This window comes from Salvelinus namaycush, chromosome 38, assembly GCF_016432855.1.
Source record: "Salvelinus namaycush isolate Seneca chromosome 38, SaNama_1.0, whole genome shotgun sequence".
Taxonomy (NCBI): domain Eukaryota; kingdom Metazoa; phylum Chordata; class Actinopteri; order Salmoniformes; family Salmonidae; genus Salvelinus; species Salvelinus namaycush.
The window spans coordinates 17,830,762-17,851,999 of NC_052344.1; the positions used below are offsets into that span (position 1 = coordinate 17,830,762).

The window sequence follows — 21,238 nt, forward strand, 5'->3', positions numbered from 1 at the left end:
CTACATACCTCCATTTTCCAAACATGTCCCCGTGAGGCTGTGTGGTGGTGGTGAGGGCCTTTCAGAGGGCTGGTTGAGGAACAGATGAGGGGGTTTTAAATGAAGATACAGGTAGTGGGTTAAAACTCAGTTACTGATAGTTTTACTACGCAGAGGAGAAGCAGTCAAGACTGTCAAGTTGGTGAATAACAAGACGGGAAAAAAGACAAAACAGGGGGTTTAAAAGGAGATTATTTCACAAACTACAGGAAGGAGGAGGAATGACTGTCTCTCAAGGTGAGGGAGACTAATTAACTTGGATGGCATTGCTATATTAGTCCAGAGTCGATGTGTCTTGGAGACGCGGCGTCGCCAGGGATGGGTGGTCCCTCTCCAGTCAGACTTCGAGGTGATTGGCGATGATGAATAACCATGGTCGGGGAGCACACAACTGAACCCCCGCTGTCACGTTACATTACCAGCTCAGTGGCATCGTATCATCACATCAAATTAGCCTTAATAAACACTAACGAGTCGACAGAGAGAGAATAAAACTTTTATTAAATGACTTCATCTTCTGTACATGCATAATGTAGAGAGAACGAGGTGTGTGTGTCCCTTACAGAAAAAACACGTCACATGATCACATGAAGTTCATGTGACAACATGTAAAAAAACAAAACAAAAAAAACATTTGTGAAATAAATGTGACAACTTGGGAAGCAAAATGTCAACGTGACACCATTAAACTACACTTGACATCATTTGAGTAAATGTGACAATAATGGGGAGGCAAAACTAACATGTGATAGCATGAAACTACATGTGACAACATTTGAGCTAGAGCTAGACAAAAACCTTCTGGGGACCATGACACAACATCCCAGGAATGTGCTAAAAACATCCTGGGGGACATCCTTGAAACAAACCGGGAACTAGACAAAACCTCCAGGGGACCATGACACAACATCCCAGGAATGTGCTAAAAACGTCCTGGGGAAAATCCTTGGAACAAACCGGAAACTAGATAAAACCTCCAGGGGACCATGACAACATTCCAAGAACGTCCTAACAACGTCCTTGGGGACATCGCTGGAACAAAACTGGAACTAGACAAAAACCTCCAGGGGACCACGACACAACATCCCAAGAAAGTCATTGAGGCACATGTTAGGATGTTTGTAAGATGTTCTCAAGACCTTTGTTTTACAATTCATCAAGACGTAACATGATGATAAGTAAAGTAAATACATGGTATGGGGGTTTTAAAGTAAGTGGTACGCTGTTCAGCTAAAATAGTAAAATCTTTACTCAATGTCAATATGATTACATTTGACATGATCACATAGTAGTTAAGTACTGGCTTTTCAATATGAGGCCACCTGGGATTTAAACTCTAACACCGTCTGGATTTGTGGTAAACTGATCTTTCTGTTGTGCCACAAACTCTGTAGCATTCCTCCACACCTCTGCACTTACCAAAAGAGTGCCATTTACACTGCCATTTTACTTATCAGTTAATCTGACTATTCTCTCATCGTTTAATTCATTTACTTATTGCAGCAATTTGAGGGTTTTCTGTACAGTTGTCTAATATTGGAGAGGCATATTATTCTGTTTTAACGTAACTCCTGAATCACTCCGATAAATATGTACTTTTAACAAAGCTGAGATTTACTTTGAAGTCCAAAGAGTAGGAATATATCGGAATGCCATGAACAAAGAGGTTGTGAGTTGAAATCCTCGGTGAGGACATGTGGAATAATAATTACTGTATAAACAAACATACACAACGTAATCATGTATGTCAAAGTGTGCCAAATATGGGAGTTGAAAACATTAACATTAACAAACAGCACTGTGTGTGCATTCTAACAAATCTGTTTTATTTGCAGGGCATCACCTGTGAAATCTCAAGTGAAAAATATCCCCCAAAAAAGATTCACATTTGAATCAAAATGTGAAAGGTTAATGTGAAACTTCACGTGAAATATCACACGAAGTGTTCCAAAAACACATGGTTTCACATGTTTCTTCTGTAAGGGTTGTGTGTGTGTGTATGTGTGTAAGTCTACCTACCGGTAAGAGAGGTTTCTATATCGAGATGTACCCCAGTAAAGTCTAAAAACCTAAAATCTTTACCACCCAGTGGGCTTTACAGAGTACATGATGCAAGAGCCACACATTTGTTTCAGCACAAAATGGGCCCCTGTATGTAATGCAATGATCTAAATACAGCTGGGTAAAGTAATAGATCTTCTCACAGCCACATCACTGTCTTGAGAAATCAAAAATATATGCATTCCAAAAAGTATGTTCCTTCAGTTGATTTGGTTATCATACAACAAAATGCACTGCAGTAGCGTACTCTATAAATCTTGCTCACTATATACCAAGAGCAGCTACACCTATCAATATTGCAAACAGAACAAGCTGTAAACGCTTGAGTTACAGATGCAAAACGCATTTCAAAAGATTCCACGTGTATTTCTACTGGGGTGTAACCTCAAGACCTCTCCCCATCAACAATACTAGAATATTTCATTTTCAACATTGAAATGGCTATAAAGCATAGAATTAATGAAAACAAATTGCTTGCTTTTCATGATTTATAACGGGGATATATATATTTGAATGACTTCAGGTTGAAAATATACCACCTGGGAAAAAAATCAAGGCGTGAATTGGGTATAGCAGAGTATGGCATTCGTCATATCCTAGCTCAACACCAACAATATAAAATAGGCTACTAAAATCATTCCAATCCCCATTAAAAGGCAAAGGCAGTTTAGCGTATTATGGCTGGAGTCAATGTAGCTTGTTTTTGTTCTCCGAATACCATTTTAGAGTTTTTAAATTGTGTAGAAATGCAGTAAATAAAGCTTCAACTTTATCCCCCCACTGGCATACCCTAAGTTTAGCTGAAACAACCCCAGTGATTAAAATGTACCAAGTATAAATCGGAACAAGAGAGTAAAAGCGGCATCGACAATGAACAGAAAAAGCACCAGGCTTTTTTTTATCCCCTTGGGGAAATGGAACTAATGGATTTCCAAAAAAGACTTCCGTAAACGTGCAAGGCATTATGCCCACTTTGGCTGATGGTAGCAGGGATTCTGTCCTGAATTTGGTCTAAAGGACATAGACTCCATCACAGAGCCAGTTGTTTCACGTGCAGATGAAGACCAGGTTTTAGTGCTGAGATGGATAATATGGTCACTGGGCTGTAATGATGCAGATGAACAGAAGCACAGAGAGCCGGTTGCACATAACCTAGGCAAGCATATATACCTTGGTCGACAGATCATTAGAGTCAAAATGTCCAAGACCTCTTTTAGTTCCTAAAACAAACAAAACATCCCTCATGTGCTCGGTGATGCACCACGTACATTCAATTTCCTTTTCCTTTTTAAGATTCATCAAAAAGAACAACAAATCTAAATGGCCTATGTACAAGAGATTTACATTAAATATACCATCACAGAACCTCATTTAGACACCCCGTTGGATCTAAACAGGACTAGAGCTCTCAGTGGCTTCAGTTTCCCCTCAGAACTGAATAAAAACATCCTCAGGGAGGAAGCTAAAGGTGCGTATATGACACAAAGGCTCTAAAAGCTACTTTTAAATGTCCTCTTCCACCCAGCGACAACAACAGAGACACCACTGACACAGAGAAAGGACATGCTGCTGCTGGACTTGGAACGAGGGTGGAAAGGGAAGGGTGGGTGAGAGCAGGGGGTGTAAGGCCTTGGGAGGGGCACTCCGTTGGAGGGAGGGGTGGTTTGTTCTTTTTGGAAGTGGGGATCCGTGGCCCGTTGGGTTCTACCTCGTCAGCTGGCCCACCACCTTCAGGAGAGTTTTGTTCTCCTGCTTCAGCTGCTCGTTCTCATCCTCAATGTCGTCAATGTCCTGCAAAACAAAAACAAAGGCGACAGCTCCACTTCAGCTTGATCTAAAGGAAGTCATATACCATCATTATGCAAGATCTGCCTTATTTTTTACCTCAGAAGAGTTAGCTTGTCAGTTTAGAGAAAGATGAGAGAGTGAGAGGTGGAACGAAATAGTTTCACCTCCCGGGTCTCCCTTCAGGAGAATTGCCTTGATAATAACGAATGAAACTTGAACAGCTCCAATTAGACACAAATGAGGAGCCCCATTGCCATGACTCCCTCTCATCAAAAAGCTGATCTAAGTGACACTTCTCATTTTCGGCTTCCTCCATCACCGGCGGCAGCGACAGGCGACCGTCAGGATTAGCTAAGCCGCACTTGTCGGAAACTTAAAAAGCGAGATAGTCTGCGAATCAAACACTGGAGGTCACAGAGCCACAGACATGGTGTGGCTACAGAACAGCTCACTGTCTGAGCTGACACAAGGGGAGAAAAGCAGTCTCTTTTCGCATCTGACGGCTGCTAGATTCACTCGATAGCCATGACACTTTTTCTGGCCTCCGGGACACCAATTTAACCTTAAGTTACAACCGACTAATAACTTTATTCACATTTCATTTAATCTCCCAAAATAGATTATATCCACATGTACTTCAACTTGCATGCACCTGCTTGAGCCTGTATTCTATGTAGCCAATACCCAGAGTCAGATGTTTTCCAGGGTCATATTGTCTGCCAGCACCTCAGCCTTATCCAAGCCTTCCCTACAAAACAAACTTTGCTAGTGAGTCACAGTTCAATCTTCAAGCGCCGCGAGAAAGAGACGCCACACTGGATCTGTTCCTTATCTCCTGCCTTCCCATCAGGCCTTGCAGTAACCTCGCCGAGGGACATTTCTGATCACTATCGCCCCGGCGAGTGTTCCCACAGGGAGGCTGCCTCTTATGAGGTCCTGTTCATGTGATGCTATCAGGGCTCTCTGATCCAACAGTTATATGGCCTCCTCCACATGGCCAGATGGCTCATAGGCTGTAGACTGCAGTGGCTATCTTAATGAAGAAATGTGAAGATAATAAAGACAGCCAGGCAGAGGACACTTGCAAGTTCCTGAAATGTGCAAAATTAACACTGACCAGCAACTGTATTTGTTGGCAGGGGAGACTCAGGGATTGTTTGCATTGGAATGCCTCATCGAGGAAGGCTGCAAACTCTCTTTTGGAATATTTCAGAGATGAAAGGCTTTGGGAGGCCTCCTGCTGGGTTTCCCAATGCCAAAACCTGTGACCCAGATAACGTGAGCAAGGGTCATGCGAGTTTATTGATGGTCTCGGAGTGCTGGGAACACTGGACAAAGACTGTAGACTCAGGAAACAGAAACTCTGACCTCGGATTAAACCAACAGCAAAGAGATCCGCTGTTGAGGTTTCTTCTCAATATTCAATGCCAGGAGGTAGACAATGATATTTGAAACCTTCAAAGTGAGTGAATGCCATCTATTTTAGAAAAATACAAAATAACATCGGGAGAAATGCTAAGGAATGTGTTTCACTGTATACAGTGTGGATCTACAGTAGGTATGGAGACAGGGGGTGGGGTATTTGCCTCTCTGTATACAGTGTGGATCTACAGTAGGTATGGAGACAGGGGGTGGGGTATTTGCCTCTCTGTATACAGTGTGGGTCTACAGTAGGTATGGAGACAGGGGGTGGGGTATTTGCCTCTCTGTATACAGTGTGGGTCTACAGTAGGTATGGAGACAGGGGGTGGGGTATTTGCCTCTCTGTATACAGTGTGAGTCTACAGTAGGTATGGAGACAGGGGGTGGGGTATTTGCCTCTCTGTATACAGTGTGGGTCTACAGTAGGTATGGAGACAGGGGGTGGGGTTTTTGCCTCTGTATACAGTGTGGGTCTACAGAGGTATGGAGACAGGGTGTGGGGTATTTGCCTCTCTGTATACAGTGTGGGTCTACAGTAGGTATGGAGACAGGGGGTGGGGTATTTGCCTCTCTGTATACAGTGTGGGTCTACAGTAGGTATGGAGACAGGGGGTGGGGTATTTGCCTGTAGGCTGTCACAGATCTGACTCCCTGGTGCCTAGAGAAAGAGGCACATGAGACACAGCTGTCTCTTTACATTCAGAGTCTGTGGATTTAGCATAATGCATGGACTACTAAATGGTTACATAACATTCAGGAGCGCATAGGAGTGGAAATGTAGTAACTCTTGCCTAATGATGAATTAATTACAGGCGGATAACCCTAGTGGTTATAAGTCACGTTACATATCAGGGGATGATTGAAATCAGACTCCTACCACCGCGTGTAGGATGTTGATTGGCATAAGGACTCTTGACTTATAGCAGTTTTCTTCAGACTAGATCCGATAAACTCTCTGTCAGGGAAGGGAACATGTCATGTTTTGAAAAGGGCAGCTGTTCTAAGTCAGGAGGCACACAGCGAAACTCAAAAGTTGTTTCTCCAAACTGCCATGGGGTGCAGGGGAGTGAAACTGAAGAGCTCTGCACCTCGAACGGGTCTGCATATCGTTTACTTCAGGCTCTGTAGACCAAAATCGGATGGGGTTACCCGTGCGGTTGACAATGAGTTTAAAATGTTGATAAAACACCAAATCAGATCCAGTTCAGAGGTTGGGGTACGGGAGATAAAGAGTGTGAGAAAGAACATGAGAAAATGACTTTTTTGGGGGGTGCCTGTGTGAGTGTTAATCCTTGCAAGCGCTGGATAATTGTAATCTTCTGCTTATCCGAGAAGCAGCTTTACAATATCAAGCTGATTGCCTGCAGATAGTGACGTGGTAATTTAGTACTCTGCTTCACTCAACACAGCTGTGAGATACTGAATAGCTCCAAGTTTCCTCTGCAGTGCAGAGTTACTAAAAATGACAAGCTTTCAACTGACAATTAAGAGAAACTATGATAAGATTAAAGTTGCAATATGTAACTTTTTGGGTGACCTGACCAAATTCACATAGAAATGTGTGTTATAGATCAGTAATTCTCATTGAAAGCAAGTCAAAGAAGTGGTAGATCTGTTCTACGTGTGCTATTTATATGCTTCCCTTAAGTTGTATTTTTGCATTTTTTTCTTTCAGTTTTGTAAACCATTTTTAAACAACTGAAAATACAATATTTTGTGTTATGGAAAATATATTTCCCAGCTGTTTAAATGGTACATTGATTCTCTACATTATACTTGCCAGTTGCCACAAACTGAAATTAAGCGAACTATTAGAATTTTTGCAACCAGTAAATGGCGGAGCTATTTCTGCATAGTGCATCTTTAACTGTGGCAGTTAGACGTGGCAAGACAGAGTTGTCCATCATCATTACTGGCACACAAAAAAACACAGGTATACATTACTATACCTGTGTTCTAGACTAAAAGGGCACCATACATAGCATACATTATCATGTAAGTAGCATACTATTCATTTATAATACAATTGAGAGCACAATTGAGAGCATCCTGTCGGGCTGTATCACCGCCTGGTACAGCAACTGCACTGCCCACAACTGCAAGGCTCTCCAGAGGGTGGTGCAGTCTGCACAACGCATCACTGGGGGCAAACTACTTGCCCTCCTGGACACCTACAGCACCCGATGTCACAGGAAGGCCAAAAAGATCATCAAGGACAACAACCACCCGAGCCACTGCCTGTTCAACCCGCAACCATCCATGAGGCGAGGTCAGTACAGGTGCATCAAAGCTGGGACCGAGACACTGAAAAACAGCTTCTATCTTAAGGCCATCAGATTGTTAAACAGCCACCACTAACACAGGGAGGCTGCTGCCTACATACAGACTTGAAATCATTGGCCACTTTAATAAATGGATCACTAGTGACTTTTATAATGCCACTTTAATAATGTTTACATATCTTGCATTACTCATCTCTTATGTATATACTGTATTTTATACCATCTATTGCATCTTGCCTATGCCGCTCGGTCATCACTCATCCATATCTTTATATTCTTATTCCATTCCTTACTTAGATTTGTGTGTATTAGGTAGTTGTTGCGGAATTGTTAAATTACATGTTAGATATTGCTGCACTGTCGGAACTAGAAGCACAAGCATATCACTACACTCGCAATAACATCTGCAAACCATGTGTATGTGACCAATAAAATTTGATTTGAATATTTGTGAAAGTAGATCTAGCCCTGTTGCTCTAACATCTGTATAGTAACCTCTTCAAAATACCTTAAACTCTCAGTGCCTTAGAGGCTGCCCACACTAGCCCATCTCTACCCTCTCAACCCTGGATGACAGTCTCCAACACTCCCCACTCTAGCCCAACTCTACCCTGTCAACCCTGGTTGACCCTCCCCAAGAATCTAGCCCAACTCTACCCTGTCAACCCTGGTTGACCCTCCCCAAGAATCTAGCCCAACTCTACCCTCTCAACCCTGGGTGACCCTCTCCAACAATCTACCCCACCTCTACCCTGTCAACCCTGGTTGACCCTCTCCAACACTCCCCAGCCTAGCCCAACTCTACCCTCTCAACCCTGGTTGACCCTCTCCAACACTCCCCAGCCTAGCCCAACTCTACCCTCTCAACCCTGGTTGACCCTCTCCAACACTCCCCAGCCTAGCCCAACTCTACCCTCTCAACCCTGGTTGACCCTCTCCAACACTCCCCAGCCTAGCCCAACTCTACCCTCTCAACCCTGGGCAAACCCTCTCCATCACTCACTCTATTCAGCAAGTCAATCTCCTCCTTGAGCTTTCCAATCAGGTCGTCTTTATCCTGGTGGGCTTTCAGCAGCTGCCCGTTCTCCTGCCTCTGTCTGGCCAGCTCCTGAGGAAGAAGGGGCAAAGAACTCTGTTAACGTTAGAACACATACTGCAGCACTTTGGTATGGTCCACACACACAGACAGAGAGACAGAGAGAGAACAAATATAGAAGCCTCAGCAATGTGGACATATGGTCACGTTTCAAGATGATATTTACGCTGCGAAATGAAGGCTCGCCAGGAATCCGCCTCTCCAACTTAACTTTGTTTTTACTACAGATAAGCGTGAACTGGTTTCCATGGAAACCCATATAGCAACGAGAAAACATCAAAACAATGTAGCATGATGTCCATACCGTGGCGACCATAAATCTTCAGGCCGCGGAAGATAAATGTTATTTTATGGAGGGTTACCCGAGTTACATGGGTAACTGAAGCTTCAAAGTAATACTTTCATTATCATGATGAATGACACTACAATGTGATACTCAAAGCAATCAAGGATGCTGCACATTTGTCAATGTTGTGTAAAGCTATGAAATCTACTGCATTTAAACAAGCCAGAGACCAGTGACAGAACTGGCTGAAATCAATACAAAACTAAAGTGCACCGACTGCTCTCTCGAACTCGCCAGTGACGTGCAAACTCTTAATTTACAGGCGTCGTGGCAGTGAAAGCAGTAGATTTTCTTTTATAAATGTCCTGGACCAGGATGACATTTGAGAATGTAAAAAGTGATTGAGAGGGAGTACAGAGTGTTTCATAAGAACAGGGTGATGGGGAAGAGAGAACTCCCCCTCTTCCTAACTCCAGTAAAAGACATTCTCTGACTGAACACAGAGGAGTTATTGCAGACAGGAATATAGGAAGGGCTACATCTGACTGAAGACGAACAGCGACGCCAGACTGGGCAGCCGCTCAAACGACTCGGTGAGGAATTCATCTTTTAAAAACTAATCCTCAAGATTTATCAGGATGCTGATAGATGCTTTAAAAACAGTTATTGCAGCAGGGCCTTGGGAGAGGAGACCTATCAAAGTCTCTCTGCCCCTGTGACAGATGGACAGACAAACGTGAGATGGATATAGACAGGAAGGATAACAAATACCAACAAAATGTCAAATGTGCCAAGAAGCATAAGTCATTCTGAAATAATCAACTAAAACATGTCGTATTTTAATATTTCAAACATCACAGTCACATTATAAACATTGGATAGTGATGATGGATAGGCCTGTGTTGAAATACAGTTGTCAACTAGTGAACGATAGGCCTAATGCGTAACCTTCCCCCAGCTATGCTTGCTTGCACTAATCCAATGTGTTCAATGCATGAGGGGGAGTGACCGAGTGCACACTACTGGGGGAATGGTAGAGCAAGCCTAATTTTGAGTACCTTTTCCAGTTCCTCCATCCTCCTCTCCAGTCCTCCGGGTACGGCGGCGTTGCCGTGGCGGTGTCGACTGTTCCCCCCCGCCGCCTCCTCAGAACCAGGACCGCCAGAGCTGCTGCTGCCACAACACACACATCAATACTTCTGACCAACACCAATGTCCATGCTTTCAACACTGACTCATGTCCATAATAGAACTGGGTACGGTACACGTTCACAACGCACGTGCACAAAAACCTGTAGTTTGTGAAGTAAATCCAATAAGGAACGTATAAACCTTTTGAAAGTTCCCTGACATTCAAAAGCAGCACATAAAAACTGAAAAGCTGTTGCAGCGTATGACTCAGAGCCTGTTGAACACACAATACAGCTCTAATGGTCAGACTTAAGTGTGAGGAGAACAAGTATTTATACCTTTTATCCCATTAGAACATAAAAGCTGTCAGCGTTCTATCTTCGAAGGGCGAAGAATGGATTCTGAATATGAGGCAATTTCAGTATGACCATCTGAATGCTGAGATGTGTAAAGAGCGCCCTGTATAAATCCACTTCATGTCATTAGCAACAAAGCGTCCCTATTCATCGGCTAGTGAAAAGAGGTGCTCCAGGGTCCTTGGTCTGCTAGTGAGGGACATAAACAGCTCTCTCCCCCTTTCTCTCTCTCGTTCTCGCTCTTCTCTGAGAGAAGACTCTCGGGGGCAGCGAGGGGAATATTGGAACTTATTTCCTAGCGGCCTTATTTCAATAATTACCGAAGTGGAAGACTTGGAATGAGCTGCGCTCCTCATATTTTTACCCATGCGGATTGTGCCCGGTCCAATAACTCTCTCCTGGAATCAAATTATTGGGCAGCCTCTGGGCTTTGCCTCATTGCTTAAGAGGGTTGTCTGCATATTTCTCAAAAAGGACCACAAAAAAAGAAAAAAAGGGAAGCTTCTGGAATTGCTACAGAAAAGCATAATATTCCATTGTGTACCACCGGTAGACGTGTGTTCATGCTGCTACCTACTGGGAATTCAATAGACCAGTTAAGCTAAGAGTGATACCAGTCTCTTGTAGGAGTACAGTATGTCTGCATTACAGGAAAGCAAACTTCAATATTTCTTAAAACGGGGTTGAATACCTACTTATGCTGAGCAGTAAATAAATATACCTTTCTGAGACTACACGATCACAAGCTCTCTAAAAAGCAGAAATAGCAAAAATCTGACCTATCTCCCCTTCCATCTCTTTTATTTCACCAGGAAACTCCACCACTCATAATACAAACACTCAAGTAGTAATGCAGTTTTTTGGGGCTATTTGACATTTACTTCCTCAGTAACTCAGAGGCTGAGCCCACAGAAATTATTTTGTGCCCATTGCTTTTGATGCTAGAGAGAAAGTCCTTGAAATGCTCTCCATGGCACTTGCCTATGCCAAGTGAATTAAATGTTTTTGGCTGAATGTCTTCGAGGCCACTCCGCCCTTGTGGATGCAAACACACACACACACTCTCTACATCCCTTTGTCTCTAGGGCTTGCAGCATCTGCCAGGCACCCAGTCTAAATGGCCATGCCCTCAGTGCTAATCACCCCACTCTGGTCCATTAGCGCCCCGCAGAGAGCGCACGGGAGACAGGCAGAGGCAATGATCCACTCTTGGAGGTCTCAGCAGGTGGGGGTTGGAGAGGAGAGACAGAACCAATAACAGAGTGGTAACCCAATGGCCACACACAACAAGCACTGAGATGCCTGGTGTGGTCTGCTAGCAGAGCCCAGGGGAACAGAGAAGGCCCATCCATCTTAAAGTCATAAGACTGACAACCAGCGACAGGCTGATCGCCATAATAGCCCATAATGATAGTGTAGTGAGAGAGGATGGTGTGAATACATTAGCAGCCTGTTGTATAGTTTTGTTGGAGTTCACAGAGACAGGGTTGTCCAATATTTCCACCATCTTCTGCCCACCTGTCAGCCACTCTGCTCCACAACACTGGACCAGCCGACAGTGGAGGCCAGCCAATCACAGTAGGACATCATTATTGGGCCAGATTGGGAGCGTCAGCCGGTGAACTGGGCAGGGATCACACAGAACTTAACAATTTGATGGTGATTGTCTTTATGCAAATAGTGGAAAAGAATGTCCAAATGGTGGTTGGGAATATAGCAGTGTGGTGTCCAGAAAAACTGAGGTGTCAATGGCTATGGACATTTAACAGTGTGATGTCCAGGGAGAAGATAAATGGAGGTGTCAATGGCCACACCATATGCAAGAAATATACTGACTTGGTGTGGATTAATTGACTCTTGTATGCTCCAATAAGTCAATCATAGTAAGTGTGTGGTATAAATAGGATGTAAGCTGACCTTGATTGAAATTCAATTCCTTTGAGACATCGGATTGTCTTGACATGCCCTCATGTCACTCAATGTTGCATTGCCTGCAAACTTGTCGAACGATAGTCTGAACAAAATGTACACGCCTGTTGTTGGCGTACAGTCAACTACTAGAGCAGGTTTTCCCAAACTCTGTCCTGGGCCCCCCCCTGGGTACACAGCTGATTCAAATAATCAAAGCTTACTTGAATTAGGGTGGGCCCCAGGACCCCAGGACAAGTTAAGCTGTGCTGTCATTTCTGATGCATTGAAATCAAACTGGAACTAGATGTTCTGACAGGCACCGTAAACAGAGTGCATTTTCAATTGTGAAACTTCAAAATCTAGTACATGCAAGGTCATCTGCTATGGTAATTAACCTCTCTAGGATTGAGGGCAGCATTTTCACGTTTGGATGAAAAACATACTCAAATTCAACTGCCAGTTACTCATCGCCAGGAGATAAGATATGCATATTATTAGTAGATTTGGATAGAAAACACTCTGAAGTTTCTAAAACTGTTTGAGTCATGTCTGTGAGAATAACAGAACTTATTTAGCAGGCGAAACCCTGAGGACAAACCATTCAGATTTTTTTTTTTTTTTTTGAGGTCACTGTCTTTTCAGTGAGTTTTCATTGGGACACCAGATTTCTAAGCAACTTGCTTGCAGTTCTTACGGCTTCCACTGGATGTCAACAGTCGTGAGAAATAGGTTGAGGTTATTCCTTTGTGTAATGAAGAAATACGGCCATCTTGAAGTCGAGGCACTCCTGGTGTCCTAGACATGCGTTTCAATCAAACAGAAGGCATGCTACATATCGTTTTAATCCTTTATTGAACACATATCATCCAGTCTTCAATTTTATTGATTATTAACGTTAAAAAAATACCTAAAGTTGTATTACATAAGTAGTTTGACATTTTTGGGCAAAGTTTAAAGGTAACCTCTGATATATTTTGTCGTCATGTTTGAGCAAGTTGGAACCAGTGTTTTTCTGGATCAAACGCGCCAAATAAATGGACATTTTGGACATATAATCGACGGAATTAATCAAACAAAAGGACCATTTGTGATGTTTATGGGACATATTGGAGTGCCAACAACAGAAGCTCGTCAAAGGTAAGGCATGAATTATATTTTTATTCTGCGTTTTGTGTCGCTCCTGCAGGGTTGAAATGTTTTTGTTTACAATGGTGCTATGCTCAGATAATAGCATCGTATGCTTTCGCTGAAAAGCCTATTTGAATTCTGACATGTTGGCTGGATTCACAACCAGTGTAGCTTTAATTTGATATATTTCATGTGTGATTTAATGAAAGTTTGATTTTATAGTAATTTTCATAGTCATTCATTTTAATGTGGCGCTATGCATTTTCTCAGGCTTTTTGCCAAGTGATACAGTAGTGTCTTGCCTAAACTCAGATTTTTGGATATAAATATGAACTTTACCGAACATAAAATACATGTATTGTGTAACATGAAGTCCTATGAGTGTCATCTGATGAAGATTATCAAAGGTTAGTGATTAATTGTATCTCTATTTCTGCTTTTTGTTAATGCTCTCTTTAGCTGGAAACATGGCTGTCTTTTTCTGTGACTTGGCTCATACCTTACATAATCGTTTGGTGTGCTTTCGTCGTAAAACCTTTTTGCAACGGACACCAAGTGTAGCTTTAAAATGGTGTAAAATACTTCTATGTTTGAGGAATTTAAATTATGGGATTTCTGTTGTTTTGAATATGGCGCCCTGCAGTATCACTGGCTGTTGATGAGGTTAAGGTGTGACGCTAACGTCCCACCTACCCTAGAGAGGTTAATGACCTAAACTGCTGCCTGGTCTTCCAGGTTCTTTGTTTCTTCACTTATCACCACCTTCACTCCCACCATACCAGACACAATAATATTCTCAGCAGAAGTAATAGAGAAGGTTTCTCACCTCTGGTGGTGGCCACTCCCGGATCTTGGAGTATCCTAGGAAAACAAAGGAGAGCCATGTCAGAGGAAGGGAATACTCAGACAACAAAAGGGCCAGGGTTCTTTTGTACAGTATATTACATACTGGTGGGCTATGTCAGGGGGAGGGCCATTTCTAATGGCTAAGAAATGCATGAACAAAGGCAAGGGAAGTCTATCATACACAGAGGCGGATATGTTTGTTAGGATGAATACTCTATGTGCCTGAGGAAAATGATGATCTGTAGCTTGAGTTATGAAACGGTTTAGTCGGCATTTTTGTATTCAACACCTGTGTCCAGATTGTGAAATGCACCGAGGAGACTCAAAATAATCAGCTTGAAAAGCTTGTCACTACCTGACACAAAGCCCACCTTTCCTGATTAATCTGCCTTGGGTGAGCACGCACACACACACACACACACACACACACACACACACGACAACAAAATAGCATTGCGTCAACATCAGCAGAAAGTCATCAGGAGTAGCTACTACAGAGAGCCTGTAGGTTGTGTATAAACCTTCTTGAACTTCTGCTGCTGAACTGACAGAGAGCTCCCCTGGATCTAATGGCTTAACTATCACCACACAGCCTCCAGTTGTACCATGCATACAATCTGTTGTGTAACGCGAGGTGCACACGTTAATCATTTTTCCCAATCCAGTATAATCTTAGAGTTAAAGGTCCATACATCGGCGATGCCCCCACTGATCCCCGATGGTACAAAAAAATCTCAATTTCAGGAAGTCAGGACCAGAGATGCATACACACTACGGATGGATATCTATGAATAGATATCTCATCCCCTCAGGCCCTGGACAGTGCAACTCCTCTGGTGCTTTTGAGGGTCTCTGTCTCTCCTCCACTCGATCAGAGAGTGTGGTTTAGTTGGTGCCGGATCTTAGTCTCTACTGTAGCTGTCTCCCTGACAGCAGAACCAGAGATGCCTCTTAATAAACTCTGGAAGAAGTTCCAAGGAATCACACTTACTTAGAGGCTTTAGGACTTCAAAGACATAAGACGTAGCATTCTCGCTATAGAGAATTCAGAATAATTTTGTATGGTACAGAACTTCCATAGAGCACTTCAAATGCATGTCTAAATGCAGATCTGTAAGTGTAGTGTGTAAAGTACTATGGTTTATGAATTGGTACAATTGTTCCTAGATGCTCTGGCTTTCTATACATACAGTTGAAGTCGGAAGTTTACATACACTTAGGTTGGAGTCATTAAAACTCGTTTTTCAACCACTCCACAAATTTCTTGTTAACAAACTATGGTTTTGGCAAGTCGGATAGGACATCTACTTTGTGCATGACACAAATAATTTTTCCTGAGGAAGGCACAGCGATGCCGAAAAGTTGGTAAATAACAATTCAATTGCTGGGAGATTATACATGGAGTGTGCAACTTTCTTTATTTTGACAGTTTACAAGTAATTTTTCCAACAATTGTTTACAGTGAAATAATCTGTCTGTATCACAATTCCAGTGGGTCAGAAGTTTACATACACTAAGTTGAATGTGCCTTTAAACAGCTTGGAAAATTCCAGAAAATAATGTCATGGCCTTAGAAGCTTCTGATAGGCTAATTGACATCATTTGAGTCAATTGGAGGTGTACCTGTGGATGCATTTCAAGGCCTACCTCAGTGCCTCTTTGCTTGACATCATAGAAAAATCAAAAGAAATCAACCAAAACGTCAGGAAAAGAATTGTAGACCTCCACAAGTCTGGTTCATCCTTGGGAGCAATTTCCAAACGCCTGGAGGTACCACATTCATCTGTACAAACAATAGTACGCAAGTATAAACACCATGTGATCACACAGCCGTCATACCGCTCAGGAAAGAGACGCATTCTGTCTCCTAGAGATGAACGTACTTTGGTGTGAAAAGTGCAAATCAATCCCAGAACAACAGCAAAGGACCTTGTTAAGATGCTGGAGGAAACAAGTACAAAAGTATCTATAGCCACAGTAAAACGAGTCCTATATCGACGTAACCTGAAAGGCCGCTCAGCAAGGAAGAAACCACTGCTCCAAAACCGCCATAAAAAAGCCAGACTACGGTTTGCAACTTCACATGGGGACAAAGATTGTACTTTTTTGAGAAATGTCCTCAGGTTTGATGAAACAAAAATAGAACTGTTTGGCCATAATGACCATCGTTTTGTTTGGAGGAAAAAGGGGGATGCTTGCAAGCCGAAGAACACCATCCCAACCGTGAAGCATGGGGGTGGCAGCATCATGTTGTGAGGGTGCTTGCTGCAGGAGGGGCTGGTGCACTTCACAAAATAGATGGCATCATGAGGAAAGACAATTATGAGGATATATTGAAGCAACATCTCAAGACATCAGTCAGGAAGTTAAAGCTTGGTCGCAAATGGGTCTTCCAAATGGACAATGACCCCAAGCATACTTCCAAAGTTGTGGAAAAATGGCTTAAGGACAAAAAAGTCAAGGTATTGGAGTGGCCATCACAAAGCCCTGACCTCAATCCTATAGAACATTTGTGGGCAGAACTGAAAAGAGTGTTTCGAGCAAGGAGGCCTACACACCGGACTCAGTTAGACCAGCTCTGTCAGGAGGAATGGGCCAGAAATTCACCCAACTTATTGTGAGAAGCTTGCGGAAGGCTATTCGAAACGTTTGACCCAAGTTAAACAATTTAAAGGCAATGCTGCCAAATACTAATTGAGTGCATGTAAACTTCTGACCCACTGGGAATGTGATAAAAGAAATAAAAGCTGAAATAAATAATTCTCTCTACTATTACTCTGACATTTCACATTCTTAAAATAGTGGTGATCCTAACTGACCTAAGACAGGGAATTTTTACTTGGATTAAATGTCAGGGATTGTGAAAAACTGAGTTTAAATGTATTTGTCTAAGGCGTGTGTAAACTTCCGACTTCAACTGTATATACCACACACACGTTCAAAAGTGTGGGGTCACTTAGAAATGTCCTTGTTTTTGAAAGAAAAGCTAATTTTTTGTCCATTAAAATAACATCAAATTGATCAGAAATACAATGTAGACATTGTTAATGACTATTGTAGCTGTAAACAGCAGATTTCTTCATGGGATAGCTACATAGGCATACAGAGGCACATTATCAGCAACCAATACTCCTGTGTTCCAATGGCACGTTGTGTTAGCTAGTCCAAGTTGATCATTTTAAAAGGCTAATTGATCATTAGAAAACCCTTTTGCAATTACATTAGCACAGCTGAAAACTGTTATTTTGATTAAATAAGCAATAAAACTGGACTATTTAGACTAGTTGAGTATCTGGAGCATCAGCATTTGTGGGTTCAATTACAGGCTCAAAATGGCCAGAAACAAAGAACTTTCTTCTGAAACTCGTCAGTCTATTCTTGTTCTGAGAAATGAAGGCTATTCCATGCGAGAAATTGCCAGGAAACGGAAGATCTCGTACAACGCTGTGTACTACTCCCTTCACAGAACAGCGCAAACTGTCTCTAACCAGAATAGAAAGAGGAGTGGGAGGCCCCGGTGCACAACTGAGCAAAAGTACAAGTACATTAGAGTGTCTAGTTTGAGAAACAGACGCCTCACAAGTCCTCAACTGGCAGCTTCATTAAATAGTACCCGCCAAACACCAGTCTCAACGTCAACAGCGGAGAGGCGACTTCGGGATGCTGGCCTTCAAGGCAGAGTTGCAAAGAAAAAGCCATATCTCAGACTAGCCAATAAAAATAAAAGATTAAGATGGGCAAAAGAACACAGACACTGGACAGAGGAACTCTGCCTAGAAGGCCAGCATCCCAGAGTTGCCTCTTCACTGTTGACGTTGAGTGGTGTTGTGCGGGTACTATTTAATGAAGCTGCCAGTTGAGGGCATCTGTTTCTCAAACTAGACACTCTAATGTACTTGACCTCTTGCTCAGTTGTGCACCCGGGGAGGTTAATTGCTTAATTAATTTAGGAACCAAACCTGTGTGGAAGCACCTGCTTTCAATATACAGTACTTTGTACTCATTTACTCAAGTGTTTCCTTTATTTTGGCAGTTTGTATATTTCCATAGGGATAAGTTCAAATCAGATCCAAAGGTTAGTTAACAGAGCAAATGTTTTCCTATAAACCCTGGGATTTATAAACACACGATCAAGAGAGTAGTAGATTACAGCAGCTCTCGCATGTTGTGGTGCACAATGTATTGATCAAATAGATATTTGACTAGATAAAACAGCATAAAACAAGACAAGATGTACTTTATTGTCCATTAACTTGCAGAGAACAGAAATGTCTTCATGTTCACAACCCAACATGCATGTATACCTGAAAGTGTCTTAATCTGGTGTGTATAAAACACACAAGGGTTACACAACCATAAATGTGAGTGTCTGTCAGCCCTTTCATGGAGCTGTGTGCTGCTCTGAACAACTCCCATGAATACCAAGGGTGTCAAGGACTCTAAGGCCTGCCTGGGTGTTCAGTAGAGAGTTGTGTGAGAGAGAAACACGACACTGCTGCTGCGTGCCACGTTGAAAAAATTACTTGTTTTCAGATACTCCCCCAGTTTGCATTCATCACATTAACAGTCCACCGTGCGGCAGTTGTTTCCCAGTGTGTTGTCTTGCATCCCGGGCCGGGAGATGCTGAGACAAGGTTAATGCAATTTAAGTGAGGATACTTCACAGTGCTGCATTATGGGGCTGCACAGCTCTATTTGTCATGCTTAAAACCTCTTAAGGATCTCTACAGATCGGTGTCCCACCCTCGGGATGGTTGAGCTAATGTGCGCTGATATGATTAGCATGACGTTTTAAGTAACAAGAACATTTCCCAGGACATAGACATGTCTGATATGGGCAGAAAGCTTACATTCTTGTTATTCTAACTGCACTGTCCAATACAGTAGCTATTGCAGTGAAAGAATACCATGCTATTGTTTGAGGAGAGTACACAAATTTGAAATTGAAAATGTATGAATAAACCAATTAGGCACATTTGGGCAGTCTTGATACAACATTTTGAATAGATATGCAATAGTTCATTGGATCGCTCTAAAAAACTTTGCATATACACTGATGCCATCTAGTAGCCAAAGTCTAAATTGCACCTGGGCTAGTATAATTCATTATAGCCTTTCTCTTGCATTTCAAAGACAACACAAGGAAAAAAAAAAAAAATCTTTGTATTATCTTTTACCAGATCTAATGCGTTATATTCTCCTACGTTAATTTCAAATTTCCACAAACTTCAGTGTTTCCTTTCAAATGGTATCAAGAATATGCATATCCTTGCTTCAGGTCCTGAGCTACAGGCAGTTAGATTTGGGTATGTAATTTGAGCCGAAAATTGAAAGAAAGGGGCGGATCCTTAATTAACAGCTTCTGCTGCAGCCCTAAGAGCCACTATTACAGAGAACAGACAGGCCTCAGGAAAGCCTCGGAAACAACACTATGAATGAGCTGTATTCATGTTACATTTCCAGCTCTTATGTTAAGTTGTTTTGGTTTCAACACTCATATAGAAGTCAATACAAACAGAAATCCATGCGCATACAACATATTCATGGATAACAGTAACAAAATAAACAAACACCAGAAAAAAAGAAAAAAAATCTATAATGTCCTGTGGTCTTAAAGTGACTCAATCAATGAGCAGAAACATGGGATTGGTGACGTCATGTACCTTTCTGTTCTAGACTTTGGTATAGTCAGTTTGTTTTGGCTGCGGGTGTTCCTGCCTCCGGTCAGGGGGTAGCCAGTCTCTGAATTTAGATTTTAGGAGGCTGACAGCGAAGTCAGTGCAGAGTTGTGTCTTTCATGAAGCCGGGGTAGGGACAGTTGGCGTTCTTTTATTTACATATGACGGAAGAAAGAGATTTACAATGGGATCTTAACAATAAAAAAACAATGAAATCTGAAAAATACCTCTATGTTGCATCGACAGGAGGCAGTGTGTGTGTATGTGTGTGCATGTTTGTCTGTCTAAGATACACAAATCACACAGGATTTAGAGTATTGTTACCTGTAAAAACCTTTTGGGGTGCTAACACCCTTTCAAACAGTCCCATTTGTGCATCCTGTGCACATGCCTGCACCGGTGACAGTGGGAGTAGGGGTTCCTGAGTGGCGTAGCGGTCTAAGGCACTGCATCTCAGTGCTAAAAGCGTCACTACAGACACCCTGGTTCGAAATCAGGCTGTATCATAACCGGCCATGATTGTGAGTCCCATAGAGCGGCGCACAATTGGCCCAGCATCGTCCGGGTTTGGCCGGTGTAGGCCGTCATTGTAAATAAGAATTTGTTCTTAACTGACTTGCTTAGTTAAATGAAGGTTAAATTTTAAAATATATATATAACATTTTAAAAAAGGGGGTATGTAGATGTGGGTAAGCGTCTATTTTTATAAATCCATTGAATATATACCATCACAAAGAAATCCATTATTAATTTGTTTAGGCAGGTACTAAGAACCATTATAAGACTAATAAAATGCATTTTCAAAATAATTAAATAGCATTTTTGGGATTAATTACGTTACTTTTCCCACACAACTTGGAAACGCTGTCATGTAACAAAAAAAGTGATATTTTGAAACAGAGCCCATTGCCCTCATTTTTCAGAGTTTGTAAGTGATTGTATGTTAGAAACCTTAGAATCTGCTCTTTCCAATAATGTAAAGAAATGTAAAAGCTGACCTGGATGAACCTCCGTAGGATGATTTGTAAAAGTCACTGTTTTATCCACGCTTCATATTTTTTCCTACCCTCACCCTGCTTTGTTAGACATCATGCACATTGATATCTTGCTAACAAATGTCCTCGCCAACTGCCTTTTTAATTGTAGGCAGCAGACATCTAAACAGGACTAATCGTACTGTAGGGTAGGGCAGCCCCTGAAGTGACTTATCAACC

The 21,238-nt window shown here is 42.2% G+C and overlaps 1 protein-coding gene across 2 annotated transcripts in view; it reads right to left on the reverse strand.

The window, feature by feature from the left end:
* Positions 1-519: 519 nt before the first annotated feature.
* Positions 520-21,238, reverse strand: part of LOC120031738 (PRKC apoptosis WT1 regulator protein-like) — a 73,952-nt gene continuing 53,233 nt past the window's right edge. The window contains exons 4-7 of one of the 2 annotated variants that reach the window (XM_038977527.1): positions 14,327-14,361; positions 10,033-10,144; positions 8,596-8,700; positions 520-3,891 (exon numbers count right to left, since the gene is read on the reverse strand). In XM_038977527.1, the coding sequence (XP_038833455.1) occupies positions 3,805-3,891; positions 8,596-8,700; positions 10,033-10,144; positions 14,327-14,361 (339 nt within the window). In that variant the 3' untranslated portion in view covers positions 520-3,804. Of the gene's footprint in view, positions 3,892-8,595; positions 8,701-10,032; positions 10,148-14,326; positions 14,362-21,238 lie in introns of both variants that reach the window. The other variant, XM_038977526.1, reaches the window with a different exon arrangement.